At 48.5% G+C, this 21,472-nt stretch overlaps 1 protein-coding gene across 2 annotated transcripts; it reads left to right on the top strand.

Moving 5' to 3' along the window:
- Nucleotides 1-950: 950 nt before the first annotated feature.
- MAF1 (MAF1 homolog, negative regulator of RNA polymerase III) lies at nt 951-20,512 on the top strand. 2 transcript variants are annotated; one of them, XM_061573087.1, is made up of 7 exons: nt 951-1,893; nt 9,503-9,631; nt 10,137-10,305; nt 11,254-11,375; nt 13,007-13,126; nt 15,508-15,609; nt 16,874-20,512. In XM_061573087.1, the coding sequence occupies exons 1-7, from the start codon at nt 1,811-1,813 to the stop codon at nt 16,887-16,889; spliced, it is 741 nt and encodes a 246-aa protein (XP_061429071.1). In that variant the 5' UTR covers nt 951-1,810; the 3' UTR covers nt 16,890-20,512. The 2 variants fall into 2 exon arrangements, with proteins under 2 accessions (XP_061429071.1, XP_061429072.1); XM_061573088.1 differs by lacking the exon at nt 15,508-15,609.
- Nucleotides 20,513-21,472: the final 960 nt, after the last annotated feature.

Raw genomic sequence — 21,472 nt, 5'->3', positions numbered from 1 at the left:
CGGGGGCACGACGCAACGTCTCGGCGAATCCACGCTCAGCGCGCGCGACCCCGTGGCCTGCCCCACACGCCTCGCCATTGGCTCGATCGAATTTCGCAGGCGACCAATCGGCGCCGCTGTTTACGCCGCGAACAGCAAGTGGAGGTAGTGGGGAGGGGGTGTTTGGTGGGGGAGGGGTTGGTGTGGGGTGTTCGGTGGGGGGGGTGTGTTTGGTGGGAGGGGGGCTTTGGTGGGGGGGGGGGGGTTGGTGGGGGGGGTGTTTGGTGGGGGGGTGTTTGGTGGGGGGGTGTTTGGTGGGAGGAGGGGTTGGTGGGGGGGGGTGGTGGGGGAGGGGTTGGTGGGGGGTGTTTAGTGGGGGGTTTGGTGGGAGAGGGTGTTTTGGTGGGGGGGGTTGTTTGGTGGTGGAGGGGTTGTTTGGTGGGGGGGGGGGGTGTTTGGTGGGGGGGGGGGTTTGGTGGGGGGGTGCTTGTTGTGGGGGGTGTGTTTGGTGGAAGGAGGGTTTGGTGGGGGGGGTTGTTTGGTGGGGGGGGGGGTGTTTGGTGAGGGGGGGGTTGGTGGGGGGGTGTTTGGTGGGGGGGTGTTTGGTGGGAGGAGGGGTTGGTGGGGGGGGTTGTTTGGTGGGGGAGGGGTTGTTTGGTGGGGGGGGGGTTGTTTGGTGGGGGGGTGTTTGGTGGGGGGGTGTTTGGTGGGGGGGTGTTTGGTGGAAGGAGGGTTTGGTGGGGGGGGGTTGTTTGGTGGGGGAGGGGTTGGTGGGGGGTGTTTAGTTGGGGGGGGTGTTTGGTGGGGGGGGGGTTGTTTGGTGGGGGAGGGGTTGGTGGGGGGTGTTTAGTGGGATGGGGGTTTGTTGGGGGGGGGGTGTGTGTTTGGTGGGGGGGAGGATTGGTGGGGGGGGGGGTTGTTTGGTGGGCGGGGTGTTTTGTGGTGGGGGGGGGGACGCACACCGCCGCGCGTGCGCGCTACCAAGTCTCCACAGGGCTCGTCAAGGTTCGAGACGCGGCGTTGCGCAGCAGTTAAATTGAAAACATTGGCAGCGACGTCTCTCTTCAAACTTCCGCGATTTTCCTTCGCCACGACACCCGCCACTATACGATCGATTTGCCTACCGTCTAGCCAGCTCGGTTTAAACGCGTGAGTAAATCGCCGTTACGGAGTTTTTTTTATTTTATTCTTTTAAAACTCAAGAATCCACCACACAAGGCCGCTGTGATGATGATGCCCCGGGCCGATTGCCAGAGCGGCGCGACCCCGAGGCCCGGGCCTAGCGGATTCAGTTTTCGAAGAGCGACTCGGAGTCGTTCGCCGTCGCCAACGCAATTAAACGCTTAAAGAAACCTTAAACACTTTAAACGTTCGTTACACATTTTTTTTTTGCATTCATAAATTTGCATTTATTGTAGGATTTTGTGATTTCGGGATTTGTTGCTGTATTCTCCCCAACGTCGTCTGTCCTCGTAGCCCCCCCCCTTACCCTCCTACCGCCCTACCGTCTGAGAGGCGACTTTCCCCGCGAGGAATCCAGGCAAGACCGGCGCCTCGCTCGGTCTCGGGCTAAAGCAGCAAATTTAATTGCGGATTGTTGTGGCTCTTGGCAAAGGCGGCTAGAGGAGTCGGATCTTGTCGTTTTAAGTCTCGCCTCGGCCTAAAGGGTTTATCCGTGACCAGTAACGACAGGTGGCGATTAGTGGCACGAAACTTCCAGTGGCGTGCGTCGAACGAGGAAGATTTGAACTGCGAAGTTGCTCCGTTGGGTTTCTGCTTCTTCTTCTGCTGCTGCTGTTGTTGTTGCTGCTGGGAGACGTCACCCGCGACGATGAAGCTCCTCGAGAACGAGAAGTTTGAAGCCATCAACTCGCGGCTCACCATCGAGACGGGCGACTGCCGCATCATTGGCAGGTGTGTGTGGTGTGTATGTGATGTGTATGTGCGCCTTTGTGGTGTGTATGTATGTCCGCCTTTGTGTATGTATGTGTCTTTGTAGTGTATATTTTTGTGTCTGTGGTGTGTATTGTCTGTGTGGTATGTATGTGTGTATATGTGTCTGTGTGTGGTGTGTGTGCCTGTGTATTGTGTGTGGTATGTATTGTCTGTGTGGTGTGTATGTATGTGTGTCTTTGTGTGGTGTGTATATGTGTCCGTGGGATGTATTGTGTGTGTATGTGTCTTTGTGTGGTGTGTATGTATATGTGTCTGTGTCGTGTGTATATGTGTCTGTGTGTATATGTGTATGTGGTAGGTATGTGTGTGGTGTGTGTGTGTATATGGCGTGCCGTAGCGGTTAGCGCGCTGCGCTACGAACCAGGCGGCCTGAGCTCGATTCCTCGTGCGGTTTATTATAAACATCGCCAGCACTGGGGAGACAAAGGCGGCCGGGCGTGGTGCCGGCCACCCACCCCCCTCGTGTGCCGTGCCGGCCTTCATAGGTGCTGCTCGCTAACAGCACTTGCCCCTACAGTCCTTGGTGTTGGACTTAAGCTGCTGCTGGGCAGTCGCAGCGGGAGGGCAGAGGAGCGACGCTCACAACAACGAACGGAGCGCCGGGCGGATAAAACGAGGGCCCCGTCGCCTTTCAGCAAGCCTTACGCACTTGACGCGGCCTCAAGGTGCACCTAGCCTGGCTACAAGCGTTGTGGGCTACGTCACTGAGTGATGAGTGGCGGCTGCTGTTGTTTGGGTCCGCGCGCTTGAGCTGTGAACCTGGGGGTCACATCTGTCGTGAATCTGGGGGTTTCACAGCTTAACGGCGGTGGCATTTAGCAAGTGTGATGATGCACACTTGTGGTGGTGCATTGTGTTCAGATTTGTAAACGCGTTCGTTGCGAGCTGGTTATTGCCACGGCGTGAGGCTAATCTGGAGATGTGTGCATTGAATGTGATTAAAGTCGTGTATCTAGGATGTTTTTACTCGAGTAAAGGTGCTTCGTTGTACTTGGGTGTACTTTTAAAGGACCACGTCAACACCTCCAATACATCCGTAGTTTGCCGCCCCCTTTCAACACTCCACTGCTGGATGAAGGCCAACCTGCGTCGTTTTCGGTGGTGGATTTGTTTAACTAACTTGCTTCGCAATGGGCAAGTGCTTGTTTGGTGAAGGCAGAGAAGTCTAGAGTATGGCCACATCTCTCATCACCGTCGCGGAAGGTAAAATCGCTGTCAGGTGGCAACGGTATTTGCCCAGTGCGCGAACCGTTGCGCCACCCCTCCACTCCCATGTAAACACACACCGCGTGCAATGCATGTGGCCCTTAACACACCTTAAATAGTGAACTGCTGTTTAGACGTGTCGGCTTATCCGCATGGAGCCTTGGTGCAGTGCGAAAAACCACGGTTACATCTGTCGGTAAGTTCACACTCCTCGCATTTCCTGGAAAATGTAGAACCCCTATTTAAAATGCATGCTGCAGCACGAGTATTTAAACGTGGATTGCAATAAATACATGGATGCCATATTTCCAATGAAAAGGCAAGGTAGATTTGACACTGATCGGCGATTTCTTGCAAGCAAATCCAAATCGTGATGTACGCACGCGGTAGAACAATGAGCACAACCCAAAATAATCTCCACGTGCATACCATACCAACAGATAATACTATAACACGAGAATAATGGGAATGCAAAACCAAACAATCGCAAAAACAAACAATCTAAACGCTGAGTGAAACAGCAAAAAAATAACCAAAAATAATATTGCAACAAAACCAATAGCCCCACAAAGCAAAGGAAAACCATGATTTTTTAATCCAACATTCAAAATATGTATTTGATCTCTAAGTGTATAGGGCGACTCGTTAAATATACATCCTCGTACCAAGTGTCGTATTTGCATAGTGTTCCCCTGCGTTTGGACAATTCTATTTATATCATTTCTGTTGACTCGCTAGGTAGAACTAGAGAAACCCCACATGTAGCCAGAGTTGAAAGAGCAAATGATTAAATCTTTCTTGATTTGAAGCTCTCGTGACTGCAGGAATCCATACTCTTTGGTTCTTTCGGTAAAGTCACGTAGGTAGAAAATAAAATAAATCACGACGTTTCAGGCGCAACACAAGCGTCCATCATCAGGTGGGAAAGCATGGTCTGCTGCTGAGGCAGACTGTTTTAAAAGGTTTGAAATGGGTGTAGCCCAAAGCTAGTGATGTTAATGTGAGAAATTAGCATGTAACTGTAAGATAGGAGGAGAGCGGCCTCCTCGATGAAGGAATGCAACCCAACGGGTGTAATACGAAGGGCCTGTGAGTATGAGAGTGCAATCCAAAAGACGTGAGCATGACAGTGCAATTCGAAGGCATGAGAGTGCAATGCAACGGACATGTGAGCATGAGAGATCTAAGAGAGAGGCATAGAGAGAGAGACAGAGAGTTGAAATAACAGCTGACATAGGCAGGTTGGATGGAAACATCACAGTCAGTTAAGACTTTACCTGGTTAATAACGTCCTTCCAATGATTGCTCAGTTTGTACCCATCCTCTCGGTTGAAGGTGTGCCGGTTTATTTATCTGGATGGCTTCATGAACAAATCTCTGAAGGTAGCCGGTAGGTTTGCAGAGTACCTCCGTCTTGGAAAAATCAATTTCGTGTGAGCCCACAGTGTTGAAACAATGATCGGCAACGGCAGAGGTATTGGTCCTAACGTGTTTCAGATCTGCCTTGTGTTCGCGGACGCGGTCCGAGACATGTCGTTTGATTTCCCCAATGTAACTGCTGCCACAACCACAACTCGGTTTGTAGACACCAGGGTATTGCATGTCAGGAATCACATCTTTTACAGATGGGATTAAATCACAGATTTTGTGTACTGTATTGAAACTAACCTGGATCTTGTGTTTGTTTAAGATTTTGTAAATCTTTTTGGTAATCCCAGATATGTAAGGTAAAGTGATGGTTTTGGTTGGATCCTCAGAAGATTGTCTCCGCATAGCTGGGGAGACAGCTTTGTGGATTGTACGGTCCGAGTATCCGTTCATCCTGAGGGCTTGGTGTACGTGCTCTAACTGACTGGCTAGGTGGTGCTGGTCGGAGATGCAAGGGGCCCTATGGTGTAGTGTTTTGATGAGGGAATTCTTCTGGGCTGGATGGTGGTGGGAATCAGGCTTTAGATAGGCATCCGTGTGGGTGGTTTTCCTGTAGACCGAATGTCCCAAAGAGCCATCCGGTCTCTTCTCGATCAAAACATCCAGGAATGGTAGCTTGCCATTAAATATATCATACCCATACTACGCTGTGCATCAATCTTCAGTTCAGCCATAGGCTGCTTGGCAGCCTATGGCTGAACTAGCATACAGAACAAATAATACAAAATACTGATACAGTAAAACAAATATCAACACTCAAAGGTGTTCAAATCAGGAATCGCATTTTACAGGACACGGAAAACAACAAGAAATACGTAATAAACATATCGAGTTAAGTAGAGCATGCAATCTTGCTGGTAGGTGCTTGTATGGGTTTCAAAAATGTTAAAGAATATTAATGGCTAGAGTAAGCATTGGACATTAGCAAGGACAGTGTTTCTGTTTGGGTTTCAAACAAATGCTAGTTGTGCAAGTTCACATGCTTATTTATAACCTTTTAAGACTGAGAGACTTTTTTCAAAAAAGAACTTGCTTCAAGAGTAGGTTACTGCAACAGAGCAAATGGCAAATGTATATCAACAAACCTAGCAGACCGCACATCCAGCTGAGATTTGTTTTCCTTGGTTAGGCTACGCATTGAACATTTCTCTTAAGTGTTGAGCATTCAAGAAATGCTAGCAATTTTCACACAGAAAACAAACGTCATTATGTATATCGCAAACATTTGCGCTCATCATTTTCAAATATTAGCTCTTCTAGCGCATTGAAACACACATGAGGAAGAATACTTAATGCAGGCTTGTAAATAGTGGGGAATAACTTGTGGGGGTAGTTCATATTGTTTTTGCTCCTCACCCTGTTTAGGAAATGGACCCGAATTAAAATTGAGGGCTTACATTTAGGGTGGCGATGCGGCCCGGAGGTAACGCGTTCGCTGCTTGTTTGCAGAGGTTTTCTGTTGGTATTTGGCAGGCCACCCGAGTTAAGACTGATTTTGTATCAACATGCCTTCACAATCGATGTTAAGCATCCCGTAAAGTTATTTTGATAAGACTGGGCCATTGTGTGCTGGTGTAACGGTCCAAATTTGACAAACTTAAAATGAGACCTACGACTTACTCTTTATCGGGATCATACGCGGCAATCCGTGCCCCCAACTGGCAGACTGATGCCCACTTGCAGGCCGGCTCTGAGTTGCCTTGTGCCATACAGGGACCCCTTCAAATTTTTGAGATGAGATGTGTAAGGGCCCTCGAGTTGCTGAGGCCTTTACGTGCCATATACTGTCCTCGCAAAGGTTATTATTAGGAAGTTTAGCAGCGACGGGAAAGGCTGCAATTTTAAGAACCAAGTAGATACATGTTATTGTTGTTGTCCCTTGGAATCTAATTTTGGCTCCGCCGTAGGCGGGAGAGTCGGGCAGCAGGAAATTTGACAGCAGCACTGAGAGTGACTATTTTCTCTTACGACCTTCAGAGAGGTTACCCAGCCAGCAGATCCACACCCAGGACTGTCCAAACGAGGGTGGAAGCCTCCAGGGAAACCTCTGCACTGCCCTGACTACTGGAATATCACAGTGCAAGTAATCGGCTTCGGCATAACGGAGGGTGGGCAAAACATTTAAATGCGCTGGGACGATTAATCAACTGAAAATTGTAATCGGCTAACTTTATAATGGCCGATTACCTGGACTTAAATTTAGATTTAAAGCTTTCGTGACTGCAGGGATTAATATTCTTGGTTCTTTCGGTAAAGTCACGTAGAAGGGAAATAATAAAATAATACAAATATTAAACAATAAAAATTCTCACGACGTTTCGACTGCAACACAAAGCAATCATCATCAGGTGTGAAATCCACAGCAATAATATTTTTTTTGGACTTGTTAAAAATGGCAGCCGTCCCAACATTGTTTCGCGAAGGTGGGAAACCCCATACAAGCCACGCCCAGCATCACGCGGCTGGTGATGCTAATGTTGACAACAAATTCCCTGCCCATCACCTCCCGTTCAGTATCACATGTGGATTATTTTTTTCCCCCAATAATGTTCGTGGTATATAGCTGAATAAATTAAGGAGATTTAACACGTAGGCTTACGCGATCAGTATTATTCATAAAGGTTTTTGGGGTTATATCGCGTTATTATAAATGTGTTGCAACCTTCCACCACCCAACATGGCCAATCAATAAAAAATGTGTATGACATTTCGCTGGTAATTACATCCAGCATCTTCTGGCGATTTGAAAATTCTGAATGTTGTGGATTCACTCTTCAAACACACCGGTGGGCTGAAGAAGTAACTAATTGGCGTTTTGTTAACGTGACACATTTTTTACTGATTGGCCGTATCGGGTGGTGGAGGGTTGCGACACATTTATAATAACGCGATCTAACCCAAAAACCTTTATTATAAAATTAAGCAGATTATTGATAGAGCAATCGATCACTTAAATAACTGGATATCTCAGTACTAATGGAAATGCATCTAACATGCAGGGTGTCCCTGAAGGTATCATAATTAAATCGTCATGGTATGACAGAGTTTTGGTCACGGTTAATAAAAGTATACACCGGGTGGTGTGAAAATGTCGCGAGAGCCTCATCCCTCTAAACCTCCACGTGTGTCACTGTGGCGTTGGCGACGCGCGTCGTATTGAGCCTACATGTCAAACTGTTGTATTGAGATTTAAGGGAGTCCCGGGTGTTCACCCAACACCTCGGTCGTAATTGTTGAAACGCAGTTGTGGTGTGCCGGTGAAGATGGCTCGAAGATTAAAAATAAAACATCGGTGTATAAGTGACATGTTGCTGACATTTCAACAACGCAGCTCAAACTGCTGTCTATTTTTAGACTGGATGGTATCTTTATGGACACCATATGTTTCGTTCTGCGGGTCGTCTTTATATCACCAACCAGTTAATTGTACCTGTTTCATCAGCTTGTAAAGTTGCGAGTTTGATTTCCTATTCAGAGGGGATGGCGCAACCTGTTGTTCGTCGGGGAGGCGATGAGGCAAGTGCTGCTTAGTGGTGGTCATCACGTGCATTGGACTAGTTCCCCCCATCTCAGGAATGTCGAGTTTACACCGGCGGTTTCCGGAGGCGCGCACCGCCCGTGGCTTGTTGGAACGGTGCTGTTTGTGAAATCGATGGGTTCCGTTGGAAAGGAAAAAATACGTCATCACGATTACTCTCCGCACCAAGGGCAGTGCTGTAGAGGGATGTTTTGTCACGTGGGATGTGCTGCAATTTAATTTGGTCAAGTGATATGACGACGGTTAGTTTGTGCTGGCTGGAGCAACTTGTATCCAGATCACGGGGTCCTTGAGTACAGTGCAACGTCGGCAGTGTTAGCAAAGTGCAAAAAAACACGCCTGTCCTTCTTGTCTCCTGCACCTCAGGGGTTACCTAAATATATCATCGTCCTGCCCAGGGAGCTCCTTTTATAATGTGACTAACAACAACTGAAAACATTTGACACAGTGGTACTTCTTCTTGGTTCTTTCGGTAAAGTCACGTGACTTTACCGAAAGAACCAAGAAGATGAATCCCTGCAGTCACGAAAGCTTTAAATCACAGTGGTACTTGTGTGTAGAGGTTGTGAGTTGAAATTCCAATTGTCGGTGAGTGCTATGCACCTCGTGTTTCTTTTATTGCACTCGTCCCAATGAACGCCGAACAGATAGATCTGGGTGGCGCGTGTGTGGCTTAGTGGTTAACGTGCAGCACTGAACCCATTAAAACAATAAACTATTAAAAACTTTTTTTTATTTTACCAGGTAAGGCCCATTGAGCTATACGGCTCTTTTTCAGAAGCGACATGGCCACAAATGATAGCTCAAGGAAGTGGCTTATGAAGTGGAAATTAAAAACAGCCGAGTACTTTAAATGCATCTTTCTAAATGTAGAGGGAAAAACCGGAGGACCCGGAGAAAAATCCACACGACCACGGGGAGAGCGACATGCAAACTTCAAATATACAGGCATCAGGGTTGGGATCGAACCCACGACCTCTTTGTATAACCAGGCGAGGTAGTTAACATCTCGCCAACATGGCGCCCCCGGGCAATAACTAACACCGGTGCTGTGTGATACCTGGTCCTGGTGCCGCTCCCTCCAGCAACCCGCACTGACCATCTCTTGAAATATGGCGTTCAAACAACCCTCGTAAAACAACGCGTTGTGGGGAGGCCTTCATGCGGCAGTGGATTCGACAAAAGCCATAGTGGTGGGGGCCTCGTTGGCCACCGTGTGGCACGCTCCAATAGCAAGAGACACATGCACACATGTCCGTCAAATCTAAAACGAATTTCATAGTTTTTCTCCCAAGTCATTATCGATATCATGTAAACAAAAAACAAATTTACTACCCTTCAATAGATGCTTTACAGCGTGTCGATCCGTGTCGTTTTGTTGTCGCGGTCAATCAGAATCGAGAGCTACTCCTGCAAAATGGCCGGTGACGACAAGCACATGTTCAAGCAGTTCTGCGCCGAGGGGGAACCGCACCTCCTGCAGGCGCTCTCCCCTCCACAGACGTCCGGAATCAGCCCCAACAAGTAAGGGGGGGATCGCAGGCCGTGTGTCGGTCCTCGAGAGCCACATTCAGCAACGTTCAGAGTCTGACCCTGCCGACGACACCTTCGGTTGATCGGCAGGTCGCGTGTGGTGGGGTTCATTGTGGGGCACTTGTCTAAGTTGTCTGGTGGTCAGCATCAAAAAGCAGGCCAAGATTATTCTCTAGAGGGGCTCTCTGGAGCTCATTCTGGTAGAGGTCCTTGCAAGCGAGTAGCTGCAGGCTGCGCCTTTATCTCTCGGTACTAGCCTGAGACTGCCTGACACGCGTCGGTGTTTCCAAGCAGCGTGGCGACGCCGATACCAACAAGTTGGCCTTGTTTTTGCACCGCAATGTGATTTTTTACTTGTGAAAAAATTACATACATTTGGAAGTGACCCCCCCCCGCCCACAAAGACCTCATTATATGCAGAACGCGTTAGATATATCCACACACGCTAATTTCGAGGACGCGCTGTAAGCAACGTTGTCGTCGTCGTTACGCGCAGGCTGAGCAAGAGCCAGAGCGGGGACGAGGGTGAGCACCCGCTGTGCGACACGTGCTGCCGCAAGACCCTCTTCTACCTGATCGCCACGCTCAACGCCTCCTTCAAGCCCGACTACGACTTCAGCCGTGCCAAGAGTCACGACTTCAGCAAGGAGCCCAGCCTCAGCTGGGTACGGTTCACTACCTCCCCCCTCCATCTCTCCATCCCCCCATGATTGTGATTCTGCTTTACACAAATGAACCACGATTCCGTGCTGATCTCATCAAGGAGCATAAACCACCACGCGATCTCCGGTCATCCTCCGTAGCAGTGGCGGCTTTTGGCTAACCATCGAACAAAGACGGTCACGGCATCGCGCGCTTTCAGATGCGCTTCTGCGGCCGTCTGGAATGCTCTTCCAATATTCGAAAGCCACTGTGAAGCTATGCACTTTTAAATCATCTAGATTGTAAACGCATTTTTTTTATAAAACTGCTTTTTGTGTTTAGTTTGTTGTCCTTCCGCCGCATTTCCGAGTAGCACGGTTAGTTACGTTCGGTGCTAAAGAAGTTCAGCGTGCGTGCACACAAGGTGGCAAAGTGGAAATGTCAATCTGCTGAGACGCATCCGGCTGGGTGACGCAGTGGCAGAGCGCTTCACTCGCACTTGGAAGGTCATGAGGGCAAACCTCGGGTCGGTGTCAATTGAATTAGAACCGCAGGTCAACAGCGGTTGTTGTTACAAGACCACTGTGTTAATGCAACAACTTAACCAGACTGCTAGACTCAAACAGCAAGTGTATTTATTTTATAGAGAGGCAGTCGGTCATCGGCAGATGTCAAAAAGGAAGGTCTTGGACGGTGACAGGGAGTCAACAGCACAAGGTTAAAAGAGCAACCTCCCACTGCCTAGGTGGGAGGTTGCAGAAAGCCTTGGTAGCTGGAGGGGAGGGCTTGTGAGGGGGGGGAGGGGTTGTTGATGGGGTGTGGGCCAGTCGAGAGCCCGTTCAGCTGTCACTCGTCACCGATGTTAACCATGGCCTGGAATGAAACTCAGGTAGCTGGGTTTGTGCGTGGCGCGCCAACCGAGAGCGTCACTCGCTGATGGGGTTTTTTTGCCATTGTCTCCCGTGCTGTAGGTCACGAATGCCGTCAACAGCAGCCTCTCGTCGGCAGCTGGAGGAGAATTTGGCGATTTGAAGCCGTTGCTGTGGAAAGCCATCGATGACGAGATTGGCATGAGCGAGTGCGACATCTACAGGTCAGTGTCGACGGCGAGTGTGGACGACGCACGGGAGATCCGCTCCCGAGAGAAATGATTTCCATTTTGAAGCGGCTTACAGTGCGTTGAACCAACACGGTGTTTTTGTGCGTTTGTGTGTATGTTGTTTGTAAGTTGCATGTATGCATGTCGAACTTATTTTGCACCGTATGTAGATAAACGTGCTAATCGAAGGTGCGGGGGAAGGACAACAGCCTAAACACAAAAAGCAGTTCTCAAGAAATTAGTTTTCAATCTAGATTTAAGAGTGCATAGCTCCAGTGGCTTCCTAGATCGAGCATTGCAGACGGCCGCAGAGGCGCATCTGAAAGCGCCGCGCGATGCGGTGACCGTCTTTGTTCGATGGCCAGCCAAAAGCCGCCGCTGCTTCGAGGACGACCGGAGTTTGTGTGATGGTCTCCTTGACGAGATCGGCGAGGTATCGTGACATTTTGAGGGCACGAATGAAGTTCACGATCCCGCGAAACGACGACCTGGAATGAACCTCCCACGGGCGCAATGGACCGCGCTAAACCTGATCCGCGCAGGCCACGCTGACACCGCATGCATAGATGGAAACCCCAAGGATCCTCTTACCCGCGATTGTGGCCACCATGACCAGACAGCAGAAGCTCACGGCGACACGCTTCCCTGGACAAGAATAGAATGGGGACTCACTGGTGCTACAAGGGCGCTCAGGGTGACACAATTCAGGGGCTAACCAACCTCAAATTGAACGTCTCAATTTGTTGCTCTGTACCAGCCGTACGCTTTAAGGCGACGGCGGAGATTCTGTGTTTGAGATTCATCTACTCGCTATTAAACCAGGTTCTCAAGTGCACCGAGTTGATAGCTGATGAGATGTGTAAACAAATACTTATTACGTGGAGGGACAGGTACGTGTCATAGGTGAATTGTCTGCTATTTATTTTGTTTCTCGAATTCTCAGATGATGCTCACCGTTGTTTTTTTATTTAGTCAGCCTGGTCACCAATGAGTACGAAGAGAAAAAGAAAATGTCTATTTCCCCCCCCCCCTTTATTTTGGCAGATGCCAACTCTGAGGATTAAATATGTCGGTGTACCATGTAACAAGCTGTCTGCTTACAAAGTGGTTGGATGTTAGAGGGCTCTTGAACTAACGTCATTGCTGGCTAAATTGGCCGACGGACAGGCGTTTATAATTGGTGAAACGAAACCAAGTGTCGCTTTGTAAACGAACCCAATAAGCTTGGCACGTGGGCAGACAACTTGAGTGTCGTTGAACTGAGTTGGTAAAGAAGAGAGACTGGTATATTTTATGGCATTTTAGTACCAGCGAGTTGCTGGCCACCCCAATCATGTGGTGTGCCAGCCCTAATAATTGCTCGCCACCAACGCTTGGGCCCAGCGGTTTACGAGGCCATGTGGGGGAATTTTTGACGTTTTTTTTGTGGGTGTGTGCCCTGCAATGAACACGAGGCTGTGTAGGTGTGCGTAGGTTTATGGCCACGTGAATTGTTTTCACGGCCGGGCATCTTCGGTCACAATTAGAGCACGTCAACAGCTTTCGTGCCAGGGGCGAACCACGCAGCCGTTAATTTACCCTCGACATTTGTGTCCTCCTGTGTCTCCCCCTGCATGACCCCGTAGCTACAACCCGGACCTGGACTCTGACCCGTATGGCGAGGAAGGCAGCCTGTGGTCCTTCAACTACTTCTTCTACAACAAGAAGCTCAAGCGCATTGTGTTTTTCACCTGTCGCTCGGTCAGGTGGGTGTGCCCCCCTTTTGTCGGCGACGACCGCTCGCCAGGCTGAGATGGAGGAGCGGGCGCTGCTCTTACGTTGCCCCTCCTGAGCCGTTGCGGGACAGTTTTGTGTTTCCGTGTTCGCAACGTCATCGTCGCGCAATGCTGCGCACCAGTACCACCCCCCCGCCCGCCACAGGCCAGTAAAAAGTAAAGCACGCTTTATTGTGAACAACAACAGCAGGCGAGTCTATAGGAGTAGCGGCTTCTTTACCACACACAGACAGAAATCCCCCTGTGGAGCATTCACAGATTGTTGGGGCAAGTGCTGGCAGTGAGCACCTCCTAAAGGTGAGCACGGCACACGAGGGGGGTGGTGTGGTCAGAACCACGCCCGTCCACCCTTGCCTCCCCAGTGCTGATGCACCAGGTACTTACTTGAGGCTGAGCTGCCTAGGGGAGGCCCACGACCAGTTTAGATATTCACAGCTCATGTTTTTACCGTGGCTGGAAATAAACGCCCATGTCACTGAAGCCGTAGCACCACCACTGGACTTCCACACACAAGTGCCACGCGTTACACGTGTGTGCGTTGGAGCCAAAACCTACTCTGCGATGCACACACAGCCGTACAATACTAACTATTTTTGTTTTACCAGGTAAGGCCCACGGAGCTACGTAGCTCTTTTTCAGACCTGGCCACACATATGATAGCTCAACGAAGTGGCTTATCACGTGGAAATTTCTCGCAGCCAAATGCTCTAAACTCACTTTACTAAATGTGGAGGTAAAAACCGGTGGATCCAGAGAAAAGTCTACGCGACCAAGGGGAGAACACGCAAACTTCATAAAACATGCGTCAAGAGTTGTGATCGAACCTCATAACCACCAGTATAGCAGGCGAGGCAGTTAACATCTCGCCTACCACGGCAAACGCAGGCATGCCCAGTCAAAGCCGCCCGCGCGCACACAGCCACCGTTGTGTGTGGAGGTGAATGCTGATGGTGTTGTGGGGGCCGTTGGCCCCCGGGGTCCCTCCCGCCTGCATCCCCTATTCCGTTTACGTTACCCCACCTCCCTATTACTCGCTACGGTTTCGCCGGCATTCAAACGCGACGCCCCTACTGTTACAGCCTCGCGCCGCGCTCCCACGCTGCGAGCATACGTGCGCACATCATCGTCAATCAAACGCCGTGCTCGCAGTATAGCCCTGTGCGGCACGTTACCAATGCGCATCCGTATCCGACACGTAACGAACGTATGCACACACACACACACCGCTCCGTACACTCCAACTCCACACCGACTACGCAAGTTATGATCGCGCACCTGTATCACACACGGAGTGAACACACGCGACACCCACTCTCGCACCGCTCTGCGCAGCGCTCCTCCTAGGCGAGCCGCAGCGCTACAGAATCACTGCGTACACTCGCGCACTCACACGCTCACACTGCACGACAAGATCACGCGAGACCACGCTTCGCTATTAATGATTTATTATCCGCTACCTGGAACTAGATGTTAAATCAGTGAGTCGACGAGGCTGGCCTACGCTGATTCCTCTATACCTATTCCCGATTTATCTGCTATTCTACTTCCCCTCCCCACTCACTGTTTGGTGCCCACGGAGGTTCGCTGCTCTCTGCGCTAACAGCGTACCTCGATGCGTCGCACGGACGTTCGGGTCGCTGGCTGGAGCTGCTGCTGGTCCGCTGGCCTGGAGAGAAGAGAGCTATTTCCCCTCTGCGCCCCTCTATTTATCCTCCCTACCTCAAAGGGGATGCTGCGCTAAACAATGGGCTCGCGATCCTCTGGCACGCGCACGGCGGTTCTGGGCGCTGTTGATTTGCTAATCAGTGTGCTGCGTGCAAGGCGTAAATCCTAATTAATCCCTTACCCTCCCTAACAATGGGGCCTGCGCGCTCAAGCGCAATTATCCCAACCCTCCATGACTATGCGCAACAGCCCCTGTGATCCCGCTATTCATGCTGTCCCGTGCCTCCCCTGCTTGCCCCGTCGACTCGTGGGGGTGTGTGTGGGGGGAAATGCGCCTCAACCGCGGTGGCCGAATGCCCCACGCCGCGACCACACCATATTAAGGCCGGCCGCAGCGCCGCGGTGCCACGTAGCACGGGGGAGGTCATCCAATTCCCTGATCGCCGGAAACCGTGAGAATTAATCCCGATAAGGGTCTCTCGGATAAAAACCGGTCGGCCAGGCGACCTCCCCTTGGAGCTCTATGGGGGGGGGGGAAATGAGTGCGGGTGTGTTCATGTGAGGTGAGGTGAGGGGGACGCGGGGTCGGCTCCGTTGCTTGGTGGTGGCGAGGTCGGGGATTTGGTGCCTGCCGAACGGCTTCGCGGCGGCGGCATCACAGTGTCTCCGCTGCGTGTGGTGCACAGTGCGTACTCGCTGCTGAGAGACTCCGGACTCGCCAGCGAATTTGACATGGAGCTGGACGAGGAGGATGGAGGGTCAGACGACTGCGAGGATGAAGAGGCGGGGTAAATAAACGACGCTATCATCATCAGCAGCAGCAGCAAGGGGTTCTGCATGGTCAGAACATGACAAGAAAGTAACATTGCATTAAATTCCTGGCATGGCTTGATGGCTACGCGTTAACCCCCATCAGTGTTTACATTCACGATTGCTCACCACTGTCAGTGTGGTGATCATTGGTGAGGCATTTTAAACGTGAAAACAATTGCTAGGTGAGTGGCGGAGAGAGGTTATACCAGGCTTAAAGTCCAACATGGAAGGGGGGTAGGCCTTGCAATAGGTGTCTACTTGATGTTTTGAACATCTTAACACCTGTTCTTGCCAGAAAGGATAAAAGTCTTACCTTTTTTTTTATTTCATAATCTTGATCCGGGCAAAAAGGGTCCCCTCGATACAAATACCCCAATTATATATAAATATAAGGGGGCTCTCTAAAGCTCTGCCGCTGCAAGTGGCGTGAGCAAGCCGTTTCAGGGCTGCACCTCTTCTTCACATTGCTGTTGAGGTCGGTGTGAAGTCAGGGGAGACTTCACTCGCTGTCTTCATGCAGCCGGGCAGAGGGGGTTCCGCTCTGTTGGCCCGTGGAGCCTTGCGTTCGTAAGCGAGCCCCTGCCTGCAGCTTCTGTTTCGGCGCTGGGGCTTTACCACGTGCACGGATTGTCTTTCCCACAGGCGACGTTAGACCCCCGATCACTGTGATCTGAAACTGCAAGGCAACAGCCCAAAGAGTGCAGAGATAGCCAGTGGGTCTGTCTCGCCTTGCGCTTGTATATCGCGACAGCTCGTGGCATCCGTGTTAACGTAATCGGCATTTTCGTCTCGTTTTGGTCTTGGTCCGATTGCTGGACAGCCTTGCGGGGTTTTCAACCGGGTCTTAGTCTGTGGCTTTAATTTAGTCATTACATTCTAAGTTAACATTGCATAAAACTTAAAAATAAGCCGTCAAAGGAGTGTTGTTATTCCCAGAAGCATTTTTGTTATGTCCTGGTATCATTTGGAGTGGTTAGAGCTTCACTGAATCGCATAAAAAATTTATTAAAAGCTTTGCCTTGTTTAAACAATTCCTGCTTGCATTGTTGCAGACGTCCATTGGGATACAAATGAAATGTCGGCTTTGGCCATTAAACAACCATGCCGCCTTTATAATTATTCACATTGTACTGAGGCTGCGCATGTTTTAAAAGCCCAAAAAGCGATGTTTTGTGAAGAACATGAAGGTCGTGATCATTTATACCACTAACATTTTTTATGTTTATGTTTGAATTTCAGATGTGGGATGGACTGAGACCTCTGCTGGCTGTTGAAGATTGTATCTCTTAGCAGAATCCTCTGAGCCCCATGCAGAGATTTGCAAGTTTGATTCTCTGCTTGGCAAACTCCCTGCTAGCTCAGCCCCATGTTTTGTCGCATCAAAGCATCTTACATTCCTTTACAGGCAAAGCACTTCACTTTTTTCCTAAGCAGCAGAGATTAAAATGTAAAAATCCATGTAAGCAAACCTTGCAAATTAAATGAGAAAAAAAGGATTAACTGTGTTCAGAGCAGTTTCCAAGCCATCAAGAAAATATTTCGGCTAAATAATACTCTCGTATACAACGTCGCATAAACGCCACGACCAATTACCCGCCCCACATCCATTCGCAGTATTTGTGCACAGCGTCACTGCCGTTTTCTCATAGATGTTCACAAATCTCACATGCATCCGCTCACTTATGAGGCACAAGTGAAGCTCTTCCCCAAGTTTTAATTAGTTTGCATTTTACTTCGTTCCAGTAACCCATTTGGACATGGTAGTACAACTGTCATATTCTATAGATGTACACATATCAAACCGTCTCACATATCCGCCTACAACTCAGTCTACAATGAGTCTTTTACGTGACGTACCGTATTATAATTTATCTGGCAGAGTTTCGCTGAGTCTCAGGACTCTTTACCAGCCGAATTCTGCATTAGTATGTGAAGTCAATCTCTTACCAATTTGTAAGTGGGGGAAAAAAAATGAGTATCAAAAGAAGAAAAAAACACGCATGTCTCGATAATTCATCAACCCGCTTGCTTTACTGCCACCTTATGGCCACTCCATGGAGCAGCAGGTTGGGTGTCTCGCGATATACAATAATCTCCGCGTGAGCCACCAACTCCGCCACAGAAGCGGTGATTAATGTTTGTGTGTGCGAACGTGCCTGGACAGAGCATTTATGTTTCAAAAAGTGTCAGAAATACGGAACGGGGTTCACGCTTAGAAATGTAAGGACCGGCCTTCCAGCATGTCCACCAGATGTACGTGCTTACGAACAGGGAGGAGGCATGCCTACGATTAATTACATGGATCTCGTCACATTCTGCAGTAACCACCCTGCATAAAAAAACTGTTGTAGCTGGTACGACAGTGCAACAACATACATCATTGCACGCTCCAGCCACGTTCCTCACCTTCAACCTTGCATTGGGAAGTGTGGTCAACGCATTCCCATGACCAACACGATGTGGGGAGGCCGTCGTACAGCAGTGAATTGACAAAAGGGCCGTACGTGGCCAAGTCTCCTCAAGTTTGTGTCGCCAGGAGATTATAACCCCATGGGATGCGTGAAACGGCATGCGGCCTTGGGATACATCGCAACATTTCGAGTGGGCGGAATATTTTTTGTTCAAACGTTAACATTTTTTAACAAATCTAGACTAAATCTGACAATTTTTATCAAAACATTTGAGCGAGGCTAAGTGTAGAAGGCGAATTGCACTTTTAAGTTTGAAATCTACAAGAACTATGACATTCTGGAGAGGAATCTGTGTAGGCAAATAGAGGAAATGCAGAAAATAGTTGGCTACAGCAGGAGGTTTGTAGCACGGATTCGTCGCATTCTCCAACTCTTCTCTATCTATGCACGTGACCCACAGTCGTGTAAACACGGCCGCCCCTGTTTTACATTGCAAATACATTCTGAAAACCAGCTGAAATTGATAACTCGGCACAATGCTCCTCCACGTAACTTGTTGGGGCAACTTTCTATTTTTTTAATAGGAATCATTTTCATTCGCACACTCGCCGGATGTCCCCAGAGTTTTAACTTTTACAGATAAGTAGCATCGTTCAGAGCTCATTCAGCATCACCACCAGCTTTTATTCTGCCAAAGAGAAATGCTGAATACGTTTAGGGGTAACTTTTTTCTTTCTGCTTGTGGGGAAGGCCGTTCAAGGCTGCTCAAGGCTGCTCTGAAAGTGCAGAAGCCGTGTACAGCCGTGTACATAAAAGATTTGACACCGTCCCATGTTTATGTTGCGACCACGAGTCTGCAACCACTGCTGCAAGATTATGTGTGGGGCACGGCACGGCGTGTTCTGTCTGTGTACATTTACGTTTCGGGGACATTTACCTGCAGTTGAAGGACAGGTTTTTGCGGGTTTTCTGTTTTGTTTCTGTAAAAAACTAAGTGTAAACATTACTTAAAATGCAAAAAAATCCAATTCGTTTAATTGCAGAAAAGCCACAGATGGACTTTTCGCTGTGTTTATGCAGTTACATTTTTCAAAGTAACCAGTTGTGGAAATTTTAATTCATATGTTCATTCCGAGAGACGGGCATTTTCTTGGTCCGAATACAGTCATAATCGCTGCCTGAATACCACCATCACCAGCATACCACCGTAAGGTCGAGATCATAATAATACTAACAATAAGCACTGGAAAAAAATCTAACATTTGTATTTGTTAATGCCAACTTATGGTATTGTAAAGTAAACTTTTTTTATTTCATCAAGGGAGCATGTGATTAAGTGTACAATTTCCATTGCAAGTCTTTTAAATATGTGAAGATTGTTTGCCTGCCTATCTTTACAACACAATGTTTTCATGTCGGGTCCACAGTTGAGAAGGCGCCAGTAACTGCGGAAAACGGAATATCTAACCAATTGTTTGGCTTATTGGACACGGCGATGAAACGGCCCAGTTTATACACGTGACCACCCTACTTCCTGTGATATATAGCATTTAAAAAGACATGAAAACTCAAGTTGATGCTTTTGTCACTGTGTTAGGGGGGAGGGTTCCGTGTCCCGTGCTGCAATTCTGTTACAAGTGAAATTGGCAACGGACATGGTGATCCAGTTATTAGATATGCCCCACGGATTTCTAACGACCCTTTTTGACAGCTAAACAAATATTTGTGCGAGGGCCTCCAGATGTCACGGAGTAGAGTGATAACAGATGTAGTAATTGTATTATGATTGATATGTATGTAGAACTTCTTTCGCACCGTGCTAATCGGAGTGGGAGATGTTTTTAGAGACTTTGAACTAAAAACGTTGCTTTCTATTTTTTTCCCCCCACCCTATTATTTATTTTAGTGGGCATCTATAAATGGACCACCGTATATTAACAAACCCCTTCCTGCACCTGGAATAAACTAAAAAAAAAACTTTAATTTTATTTCAACGCAACAGTCCACGAGCATGCCCGGTCAATGTTAAAAAAAAAACCTGTGAAAGTGTGTGGATAACAGTTTTGCGTGCTTCTGCTGTAATCGTCGCCCGCTTTGAGTGACAACTTAGGGTCGCACCAGCCATTCCCACCGCTGTTTTGAGAGCCTGGCCGGTTTTCATTTGCCTGCTGCCTCGTCTTCACAGTAGACATCCTCGTGATCAGACCCCAGTGTATTTTACGAAGTGTTAACCCCTTTATTCTGAATCGCTTAGACTGTAAAATAGTCACTTTTAATTTCATCGTTTAGATTGTTTTTTTTGTGCGCACATTGTTGACATTTAAAGATTTAACTACTGTTGTACGAACATGCCTTTATTTTTTGTTTGTTAATAACCGTGTAGTGTTTGAGCATACAGTTATGTAAAGCTTGGTTTTTATATATCCGAAATCTTAATAATTTTAATTAAACTGTTATTTGAAGTTTTTTTATACGTTTTACCGCATTTTTTGTGTGTCTGGATGCGCGCACCTCTGTGTGTATGTATAATAAACACGATCCGTATATTAGTAACGTGTACGGTAAGGGGAGCGCTAGGCACAAGCAAATGCTTCGGGTCCCAAGTCGTCGAAAGAGTCCAGGATTTATTAAAACTAAATATGGGCTGCATCAAATGGTACTCGACTCCCAGTAAAATGAGCAAGACCAGCAAAAGGCATTTCATCTTTATATGCACATATCTTGCGTTGTAGGCTTTCGCGACCAATAGTATTCATAATGGAGGTCTTTGGGTTAAATCGCGTAAATATAAATGCGTCGTAAAACCCGCCACCACCCGACACGGCCAATTAGTAAGGTTTGTCACGTAAACACAGAACGTGCCAATTCGTTACTAGTTCTGAAGTTCAGCACACCGGGTGTGTTGGAGAGTAAGCCCACAACATTAACAATCCGAGTTCGACGTTTCGCCAGTAATCCCTATTGTCTACATTTGTGATTCTAGATTTGAAGCTTTCGTAACTGCAAGGATTCATACTCTTAGTTCTTTCGGTAAAGTCACGTAGGTAAAAAATGCAATTTAAATTAATAAAAAATAATTTTAATTTCATTTTTTACCTACGTGACTTTACCGAAAGAACTAAGAGTATACATTTGTGATACTGGTAGGAACCTCCTGGTTACACCAGCCCACAGGATTATTGTGTCCGTCCGTCGTGCAGGGAGGGGTGGGGCTGGGTGGGGAGGGGCTGGTCACCCCGTGGTGCCCTTATAAAACTCAACGTTTAACCTACTCACGCCGGCTTGTGCCCGCCCGCACAGTCGGGCATATTTTCCGAATACACCACGCCGCCGTTGACCCTGCAGGCCATTGACCGAGCAACCCAACGTTCCTACCAGCTCCCTCCGCAGGAATGTGTTATCTCGCTTAGCTCGTGGCTGTCACGCG

The sequence above is a fragment of the Lethenteron reissneri genome, chromosome 52 (genome assembly GCF_015708825.2).
Source record: "Lethenteron reissneri isolate LAM-NWPU_2019-01 chromosome 52, ASM1570882v1, whole genome shotgun sequence".
Taxonomy (NCBI): domain Eukaryota; kingdom Metazoa; phylum Chordata; class Hyperoartia; order Petromyzontiformes; family Petromyzontidae; genus Lethenteron; species Lethenteron reissneri.
The sequence above is the reverse complement of the archived record's forward strand: the minus strand, read 5'-3'. Positions and strand labels throughout refer to the sequence as shown.